At 46.3% G+C, this 10916-nt stretch overlaps 1 protein-coding gene across 1 annotated transcript in view; it reads right to left on the reverse strand.

Annotated features, from left to right (window-relative positions):
- The window catches only part of FAM117B (family with sequence similarity 117 member B), a gene marked incomplete at both ends in the record, with an annotated part of 65107 nt that extends 56472 nt beyond the window's left edge, over positions 1-8635 (reverse strand). Inside the window, one exon of the mRNA XM_080690046.1 lies at positions 8053-8635. Within this exon, the coding sequence (XP_080546172.1) occupies positions 8053-8635 (583 nt within the window). The remainder of the gene's footprint in view (positions 1-8052) is intronic.
- Positions 8636-10916: the final 2281 nt, after the last annotated feature.

The raw sequence follows: 10916 nt of genomic DNA on the forward strand, positions 1-10916 counted from the left end.
TTATCTTTATATTCTGTGTGTGTGTGTGTGTGTGTGTGTGTGTGTGTGTGTGTGTGGTACTGGGGACACAACCCAGACCTATTTTATTTCTTATTTGGAAACAGGTCTCCTGCGCGATCCTCCTGCCTTAGGCTCCCAAGTACTGGGGTTATAAGCATGCACCACCACGCCCGGCTTACCTTTATATTCTTTTAAAACAGCTCCTCTTTCTCCTCCCCATTGTCCACCTACACCGTACATTTTAGGGCCATTGAGGACTAAACATGACATATATATTTTCCTGTCTCTAACACTCAACTCTAAATTCTATTCCTTCCTTTCCAACCCAAATTATTTTCTTAGAGAACTTCCATCCCCTGTGGAATTAATTACTCAGTCTCTACAATCCCAGCACTAATCATGTTACATATTTATATACATGTCTTTATATGGCTAGTTAGACTCTAGAGTTCCCTCAGTTATTTTACTTTTTTGTACTACATAGTTCATCTCTTAAAAAGTAGCTCAATCAAACTTAAAAGAATTGAACTTAACTGAATATTCTACTAGCCAAAATGTAGAATAGTGAGGTTCTATGTTGCCATGTCCTCAGTTGTAAAATCACACATCACAAGCCAAAAAGATTCCATTACGGGTGTGAAATTAATCCGGGACTGGTGGTGCACGCTTGTAATCCCGGCATTTGGAAGCTAAGACAAGAGGATCCGGGTTTGTGGCCAGCCTCAGCTACTATTTAGTGAGGCCCTTTGCAACTCAGTGAGACCCTGTTTCAAAATAAAGAATAGCCAGGTGTGGTGGCACATGCTTATAATCCCCGCGCTTGGGAGGTGGGGACAGGAGGATCGCACAGGTTTGAACCAGCCGCGCTGGCTTAAGAGACCGTGTTTCCAAATACAAATTATAAAATAGGCCTGGGAGTGAGTGTAGCCAGGAGGTAGAAGGGCTTCCAGGAACCCCAGTACCACAAAAAAAAAATTATATTTTATATATATATATATATATATATATATATATATATATATATGGCTGTGGGTATAGCTTGAAGGTAGAATGCTTCTGGGTTCAATCCACAGTACAGGAAGGAAGGAAGGAAGGAAGGAAGGAAAGATTGGTTGGGCATGGTGGCACATGCTTGTAATCACAGCATTTGGGAGGCTGAGTCGGGAGGCTGAGTCAGGAGGATGGCCTCTCAAGGACAGCCTCAGCTACTAATTAGGCCCTTTGCAACTCAGTGAGACCCTCTTTCAAAATAAAGAATAAAAAATAGGGCTAGAGGTGTCACTCAGAGGCAGAATGCCCCTGGGTTCCATCCCCAGTACCAAAAATAATAATAATTTACAGGTGACTCTTTAACAACACAATGCTGTACTGCTTGGGTTAGTGTGAACTAAAATGATTTTTTGAAAGATTTTTCAACAATCTGAAATAACTCACAGAACTGCAAAGCCTAGAATAACAAAAAGAAAGTTAAGTGTTAGATATATCACAAAGCATAAAATATAGGTGACCCTCTATATTTTATTATTATCTATAGGTACATAATAATCTATTTTGACACTTCTATCATAAAACATACATTAGCCTATTATAAAAATTTTAACATTTACCAAAATTTAGCACACAAACACAGATAGAACATGGCCCCATTCTCAGTCAGAAGCCAGCAAGGCATAGTGGAGCACACCTATAATCTCAGTACTTGAGAGACTGAGTCAGGAGAACTGCAGGTTTGAGACCAGCCTCAGTAATTTAGCTAAACCCTCAGCAACTTAGCAAAACTTTGCTTCAAAATAAAAATTAAAGCCGGGCGTGGTGGCACACGCTTCTAATCCCAGCATTCGGGAGGCTGAGATTTAGCACACAAACACAGATAGAACATGGCCCCATTAACAGTCAGAAGCCAGCCAAGCATGGTGGAGCATGGGATTACATGGTGGATCTTGGTTCGCAGACAGCCTCAGTTACTTAGTGAGACCCTCCACAACTTAGTGAGACCCAGTTTCAAAATATGGAATAAAAAATAGGGAAGGGGGTGTAGCTTGGAGGTAGAATGTCCCTGGGTTCCATCCCCAGACCCGCAAAATAAATAAATTAAAATGAAAAAGGGAGTCGTGCATGGTAATCTCAGCATTTGGAAGGCTGAGACAGGAGGACTGAGGTTCACAGACAACCTCAGCTACATAGTGATGCCCTTTGCAACTTATGTTTCAAAAATAAAGAATAAAAAAATAGGGCTGGTGGTGTTGCTCACAAGTAGAATGCCCCTGGGTTCCATCCCCACTACTGCAAAACAAACAAAAAAAATCATAACCACATAAAATTAACTGTAGTTTTACTGTAACACTATATTAATTTCACAGCCACCTCCTGTTGCTATTTTGGTGGGCTCAAGTGTTATAAGACTATGTAAGCCGGGTGTGGTGGCACAGGCTTGTAATCCCAGCATTCAGGAGGCTGAGACAGGAGGATCATGGTTCACAAACAGCCTCAGCTACTTAGTGAGGCTCTTTGCAACTCAGTGAGACCCTGTTTCAAAACAAAGAATAAAAAATAGGGAAGGGGGTGTATCTTGAAGGTAGAATGCCCCCAGGTTCCATCCCCAGACCCGCAAAAGAAAGAACATGCAGTGAGATGCTGGGCGTCTCCATCTAAGCAGTCCAGTTCTCTAGTGAATTGCAGCTGAGAGTAAAAAGTGACCTCTCAAGTTTCTTGTGTGGTTTTCACCATATAAAAAAGGCTGGGGTGGATTTATATAACTTTCAAAACATGTTAATAGCCAGGCACAGTGGCACACGCTTGCTTGTAATCCCAGCATTCGGGAGGCTGAGACCAGAGGATCGCGGTTCGCGGACAGCCTCAGCTAGTGAGGCCCTCTGCAACTCAGTGAGACCCGGTTTCAAAATAAAGAATAAAAAATAGGGCAGGGGGTGAAGCTTGGAGGTCGAATGCCTCTGGGTTCCATCCCCAGACCCGCAAAAAAAAAAATGTGTTAATAGACTACTTATGATTTTGAGGTGGCTTCCAGTCAACTGTAGGCTTGTTAGTAATTTTTAGGGGACCAGCCTCAGCAATTTAGCAAGACTCAGCAACCTAGTGAGACCCTGTTTCAAAAAATAATATAGGGCTGAGGGTATAGCTTAGAGGTAGCATGCCTTGGGTTTCATCCTCAATACAGCAAACAAAAATTAAACAAAAAATAAGAATTTTTTTTTTTTTTTTTTTGCAGGTTTGGGGATGGAACCCAGGGGCATTTGACCTCCAAGCTACATTTCCTGCCCTATTTTTTATTATTATTATTTATTTTGAAACAGGGTCTCACTGAGTTGCAGAGGGCCTCACTAAGTAGCTGAGGCTGTACGTGAACTGTGATCCTCCAGTCTCAGCCTCCTGAATGCTGGGATTACAAGCATGTGCCACCACGTGCGGCTCAAAAATAAATTTTATACAACCATAAAAACTGAGACTACATTGGTAAATTTATGCTACATCCACTAAAACTAGAAACAAAATTAATGATATACAAAAAGCTAACTTTTATAGGTAGAACTATGCTGAGTATTTTTTTTTTTTTTTTTTTTTTTTTGCAGTACTGGGGTTCCTGGAAGCCCTTCTATCTCTGGGCTACACTCCCAGACCTATTTTATATTTTTTATTTGGAAACAGGGTCTCTTAAACCAGCAAGGCTGGCTCCGAAAGCGCGATCCTCCTGTCTCCGCCTCCCAAGCGCGGGGATTACAAGCGTGCGCCACCACGCCCGGCTTATGCTGAGTATTTTTTAACTTTCATTTACCCTGCCATCATATGAAATAGATATCCATTTTACAAATAAGAAGGTGAAAGTTATTCACCTTCCCTTCTAAGTGGTGGAACACAAGTATTAAGCCAAGCCGGGCATGGTGGCGCACGCTTGTAATCCCCGCGCTTGGGAGGCTGAGACAGGAGGATCGCGCAGGTTCAAAGCCAGCTTCAGCTACTTAGTGAGGCTCTCAGCAACTTAGTGAGACCCTGTTTCCAAATAAAATATAAAATAGGTCTGGGAGTACAGTCCGGAGGTAGAAAGCCCCTGAGTTACACCCCAAGTAACACACACACACACACACACACACATATTAAGCCAAGATTTTCTACCCAAAGCCTGGGGTAGGGGAGGGGCCCATTAGGAATTGCACCCAGAAACATTCTACCTCTATGCCTCACTCCCAACCCTCTTTTTCATTATACATACATACATACATACATACATACATACATACAGTGGGGTGGGGGTACTGGGGGTGGAACCCAGAGCCTTTTCTACCTCTAGGCTATACTCCCAGACCTCTTTTATACTTTATTTGGAAACAGGGTCTCACTAAGTTGCTGAGAGCCTCATTAAGTAGCTGAGACTGGCTTTGAACCTGTGTGATCCTCCTGTCTCAATCTCCCAAGCGCTGGGATTACAAGCGTGAGCTACCATGCCTGGCTTCATTTTATATTTTGAAATAGGGTCTTGCCAAATTGCTGAACTGGCCTTAAACCTGTGATTCTCCCGTCTCAGCCTACCTAGTAATGGGATTCACCAGCATGTACCACCACGCCCAGCTCCTAACTTCTATGTTATGCCACACACAGGCTGCTGAGGGCCTCAATAAATTGATGAGGTGGGCCTCAAACCTGCAATCCTCCTGACTCAGCCTCCCATGTACTGATGTGGGTAGTCCAAACACAGTTCACCTATTTTTAATACGTGCATTTATCATTTTACTGAATGAGACAGTCATGAAAAAGAACAGAAGTCATAAAAACAATCTTCACAATTTACACTGCTGCCTAGTTACCTTCTCTAAGCATATCTCAGTTCCTAATGACAAGCCATTTTGCTATAGAGATAGCAAACAATGAAGGTAGGCTGTTTAAAATATGTCAGGGGAGCTGGGCATGGTGGCACATGCTTGTAGTCCCAGCATTTGGGATGCTGAGACAGGAAGAACCAGATTCACTAAGAGCCTCAGCTACTTAGTGAGACCCTTTGCAACTCAGTGAGACCCTGTTTCAAAATAAAGAATAAAAAATAGAGCAGGGGTTGTAGCTCGGAGGTCAAATGCCCCTGGGTTCCATCCCCAGACCCACGAAAATAAATAAATAAAAACTTTTGTTGGGCATGGTGGTACACGCTTGTAATCCCAGCATTTGGGAGGCTGAGACAGGAGGATCGCGGTTTGCAGACAGCCTCAGCTACTTAGTGGGGCCCTCTGCAACTCAGTGAGACCCTGTTTCAAAATAAAGAATAAAAAATAGGACAGAGGGTATAGCTCAGAGGTCAAATCCCCCTGGGTTCCATTCCCAGACCTGTAAAAAATAAAAAAATAAAAAAGAAAGGAGAATCACTGGTTCAAACTCAGCCTCAGCTACTTAGGTCCTTCACAACCTAATGAGACCCTGTTTCAAAATAAAGAATAAAATACTGGGTTGCGGGTGTAGCTCGGAGGTAGAATGCCCCTGGTTTCAATCCTGGTACAGAAAAATAAATAAAATAAAATAATTTTATATTTCACTGACCCCAAAAACTGGTAATAACTTCCCTTTAATCAAAAAGGAGTCCAGTAATTAAAGACTCTTTCCAGATTTAGTCATACCAAACAGCAAATGATGTAATCATCTTATAGTGTATGCTATGAAGACTTGAAATCTGAAAACTTTTTCCACTCTGCATGGACGTTCACTAGAGTGAAACAAGAATATACTCCAGGAAAGAAGCTATCAGACATTTAAATTTAGACCTCAATAACAGTATTCCTTACATCAGGTTGAGGGTGATATATTAGAAGAGAAAATTTCATTTCTCTTTTTCTGGTGTTTTTTTTTTTAGGGGGGCAGGTCGGCGAAAGATGATGATTAATTTTACAACATGAATATTCTATGAAATGACACATCTGAAGCTTTGGAAAACATGCAGAATGAACATGAGGGGCCTGATACCCGAGGAAACAGAGCCTCCTAGAATCACAGGGGAAAAGCACTTTCTTCCCTACTGTGTCAATACTTAATTTAACCTAGTTCTCCTGGGGATGCTTCTCTACTTTGAGTTTTAAATAGTTGGCAGGGTAGCCAGATCCTGTTATTAGACTGGGGGTGGGAGGTCACCTCCTTCCTCTACCTTACTGTCCACATGAGCAGCTCTTCCTCCTCTTCATCTGAGCATTATGCTGGCTCCAGAAGATCAAAAAACACAAAATGAAGCAATCTTGTTCACTAGGTAAGTGCGGCTTCAAAACCAAGTACATAAAAAAATCCGTTTTACAAGTAAAAACTAAGTTTTTACATATAATTCCCAGGTGCCATATATTTTTCAGGTTTTACATTATACATCATGAAGCTACTTTCTTGACATAATTTGAAGACAGTCTTTGGAATACAACCAGACTTCAAATACCAATTCTGTCATTTATTACTTAACCAATCTAAAGGCTACTATGATGATTAAAATGAATTTTGTATAAAAATCAACACATAGTAAGAACAGATTTTTGTCTTTCTTTCTTTCTTTCTTTCTTTCTTTTTTTTTTTTTTTTTTTTTTGTGTGTGTGGTGGTACTGGAGATTGAATCCAGGGCTTTCTATCTCTGACCTACACCTCCATCCCCTCCCCCCTTTTTTTCTTTTAAAACCATGTCTCGCCGGCATGGTAGCTCACGCTTGTAATCCCAGCATTCGGGAGGCTGAGATTAGAGGATTACGGTTCGGGACAGCCTCAGCTACTTAGTGAGGCTCTCTGCAACTTAGTAAGACCCTGCTTCAAAATAAATAATAAAAAATAGGGGGTGTAGCTTGGAGGTCGAATGCCCCTAGGTTCCATCCCAAGACCCGCAAAAAAAAAAAAAAAAAAAAAAAAGTCTCCTCCATGTACCACTCCTGGGTATCTTTCCAAAGGGACTGGAATCAGAGAATTACAGTAATATATGCATATCCATGTTCACAGCAGCACAATTCACAATAGCCAAATGGTGCTTATCAACAAGTGAATGGATTACGAAATTATGGGATATACACACAATGGAATTCTACTCAGCAATAAAAAGTGTAAAATAATGTCATTTGCAAGAAAATGGAGGAGCTGGAGAATATTGTTAAGTGAGATTAGCCAGTAACAGAAAGTGAAGGGCCATATGTTAATCTCTCATATGCAGAAGCTAGGGAGTAATCAGGATACCAAGGAGACTTCACAAGGAAATAGAATCTTATATTCTCCAGACAAGGAAAGACAAAGGTATATGTTGGCGCTATTACTACAAAACTAAATCCCACCCAGTTCTTTTTTTCACTAGGTTCTGAAAAGGATCAAATGATAAAGTTTATTCCTTTCCACTTCTACAATCTGAATTTCTCTTTCTAGTTACTTTTTGAATGACTCCATTAGAATCCAACAGGACCTTTCTGAAGACCAACTCAGTACCTTTCCCAAGAAAGCCGTCGGGTGGGTGTTCTCTCTCTCTTCTGTGTGTCTGTCTGTGTGTCTGTCTGTCTGTCTGTCTCTCTCTCTCTCTCTCTCTCTCTCTCTCACACACACACACACACACACACACACACACACACACACACACACACACACAGTTAGGTTCCCAAAACAATAACAAAGGAGAGAAACTCTGGGTTCTGTGTTTCTACATCCAGAACAAAGTCAGTATATCAGAAATAGACCCAAACAGACCTCCGATAAAACCCATAAACCTTACAAAGGAATCTTGCTTAACTTGTGACTTCTTGCTACTAATTTATCAAGGCTTACGAAATACCCCCCCCAAAAAAAAAACCACTCCACACACATCAACACAAAAAACGCCAGCGTCTCTTCAGCAATCCAAACTGATCCCTGCTAATGCATTCAGTTCCCAGGTCTGAAACTGTTTTGTGGAACAGAAACACTGAGGCGCACATACACCTGGGCCAGCACTAACCGCGTCGCTGGCCCGGTGACAACCCCTCCCGGCCTCGCCCCGCCGCCGGGAGCCGCGGGGAGGCCAGACCCAGGTCTCCGGGGACCCGCCTCGGCCGCGCACCCCCGCCGCCCGCCCACCTGCTTTGCAGACCGGGGCGCTCGGGCTCCGCTTCTCCAGGGACGCGCGGCTCTGCTCCGGGGACCTCCTCCGGTGGCGGACGCGGGCCGGCGGCGGGGCGGCGCTCGCCTCGCCGGGCCACAGGTGGGTGGGCGACGGGCTGGGCGACGGCGCGGGGCCCAGCAGCGCGGGCGGCGGGGGCTGCGGCCGCGGGGGGCTGGCGCGGGCCCCGGGCGCGGCGCCGCGCGTGGGGCTGGTGCCGCGCGTGGCCGTGGCCGCCGCGCCCGTCTGCGTGGCCACCGTGGGGCTGGTGCGCGCGCCGCGCGTGGGGCTCGTGCTGCGCGAGGCCGTGCGCGGGCCGCCGCCGCCCGCGGGACCCGAGGCGCCGCCGCCGTTGTTGCCGCCGCCGCCGCCGCCGCCGCCGCCGCCGCCGCCGCCGCTCCGCGTGGGGCTGCCATGTTGCTGCTGCTGCTTCAGTTGGAACGGAACCGTGGCCCGCAGGGGCTGCAGGCGGCTCCCGGGCGCCCCGGCCGCGCCGGCCGCGCCACCCGCGAGGGCGCCGGCCGGCGTGGGGGACCCGCCGCGCCTCACCCGCTGGGACATGGCCCCCCTCCCCGGTGACTGGGCGAGACGGGGGCTGGGCGGGCGGGCGGGCGGCGGGGGAGGGCTCGCGGGCCCCGAGGGCAGGCCCCCGCGCGGCGGCCTGACGAAGCCGGACTCCGGGGCGCGGGGGGCGACGAGGTGGTGCAGCCGCCGCCGCTCCTCATCAACAATAGTGTCTCCGCCGCTGCCCCCGCCCCCCGCGCGCGCCCATTGGTGCAGCGTCAGCCGCGCTCGAGCCGCTCCACCGCGCCCATTGGCTGCGCGCGGCTCGGGCCCCGGGCCCCCGGGGCCTTAGAGAGCCCGGGTTTGCGCGGAGACCGTCTGCTCTTTAAAGAGAAAGAGACCCGCCCCCCGGGGGAGGGGGCGGGGGAGGGCGGCTGCGGGCGCGCGTGTGGAGGGAGCGCGCGCGGGGCGTGTGCGCGGGCGTGTGCGCGTAGGCGCGCGGCCACTCGCGCGCTCCCTCCCGGCAGGAGCCCTGGCTCAGACTCTGGGCCTGTGCCAAGGGGCTGTCCAGAACCGCGGCGGTCCCCTGGGTCGTCTGAAGCCTTTCCCCGTAACTGGTCTCCTTACCACAGTAGTAAATGTGTATCAACACGTCCGCGTGTTTTTTTCTGTTTTTTGTTGTTGTTGCTGTTGTTGTTGTTCTGTCCTGATTCTGTCTACCTATGGAGCAGTTCTCAAAAGGAAAAATAAAATCATTACTCTTCCTGGCATTTGACACTTCCCTCTCTTTTTTGGGGGGAGGGGTTTACTGGGGACTGAACCCAGGCGCCTTCTATCCCCAAGATGCACTACAACCGCAGCTGATTTTCTTTTCTCTTTCTCTCTCTCTCTCTCTCTCTCTCTCTCTCTCTCTCTCTCTCACTGGGGATGGAACCAAGGTGCCTTTTACCTCCGACGCTTTTTTACCTCCGACGCTTTTTTAGTTTTACTTTGAAACAAGGTTTTTTAGGGGTGTTTTTGGTGTTTTGGGTTTTTTTGTTTGTTTGTTTGTTTGTTTTGGTGGTACTGGGGGTGGAACCCAGAGGCTTTCTACCTCCGGGCTATACTCCCAGACCCATTTATATTTATATTTTATTTTGGAAACAGGGTCTAAGTTGCTGAGAGCCTCACTAAGTAGCTGAGGCTGGCTTCGAACCTGTGCGATCCTCCTGTCTCAGTCAGCCTCCCAAGCGCGGGGATTACAAGCGTGCGCTACCACGCCCAGCTTTAGTTTTATTTTGAAACAAGGTCTTGCTAGGTTAATGAGTCTCACTAAATTGCCGATTTTATTTATTTGGAATCTCTCATTGTGTTGCTGAGAGCCTCGCTAAATTGCCAATGCTGCCAGGTGTGATGGCGCATGCTTGTAATTCTAGTACTTGGGAGGCTGAGACAGGAGGATCGCAGGTTTCAAGCCAGCCTCAGCAGCTTAGTGAGGCTCTCAGAAAATTAGTAAGACCTTTTTTCCAAAATAAATATAAAAATAGGTCTGGGGGTATAGCCCAGAGGTAGAAGGCCCCTGGGTTCCACCCCCAGTACCAAAAAAAAAAAAAAAAAAAAAATTTTGCCAATGCTGTCTTTGCTGCGGTCCTCCTGTCCCAGCCTCCCAAGTACTGGGATGATAACCATACCACCATGCCTGGTTCTTTTTCTTTTTCTTTTTTTTTTTTTAACTCTACAAAGAGCCAAATCTCAGACAGATTAAATTGCTGGTTCGAATGTGACTTTAGATAGCATCTATCAACTTGAGTTACCAAATGGTATTGCTACCCTCAGTATCTCAAGTAATCAAAAATTTATTTTAATCACCTACTCCACAGTTCTTTGATACCTTGGAAAGATGTCTACTACCTTCCAGGTTTGTAAAGTGCTATAGCTTACAGAGGGCCTTATTTCATCTTCTCAGCCATTGAGACAGAACTGAGCCAGCCAGCCATCGTTTAGTGGAGGAAACAAGTGTTTGTGATGTGGGTAAGAACTCAGGTAGGCAGACACTGACACTAGATCTAAAATGACCCGAGGAGCTCCTCATCAAGACAAAAATAAAATAAAATGAGCCTACATACTACACATGCATGTTCATGATCTCTTTTCCCTTTATGTGTTAGTAGCACATTCTAGGCAGATTTTGTTTGTAAAAATGTGAGTCACCAGGCAAGGTGGTGCACACTTGTGATCCCAGCATACAGGAGGCTGAGACAGGAGGATCTCAGTTTGCAGACAGCCTCAGCTACTTAGTGAGGCCCTTTGCAACTCAGTGAGACTCTGTTTCAAAGTAAAGAATAAAAAATAAGGCTGG

The sequence above is a fragment of the Muscardinus avellanarius genome (genome assembly GCF_963383645.1).
Source record: "Muscardinus avellanarius genome assembly, chromosome: 2".
Classification (NCBI taxonomy): Eukaryota; Metazoa; Chordata; class Mammalia; order Rodentia; family Gliridae; genus Muscardinus; species Muscardinus avellanarius.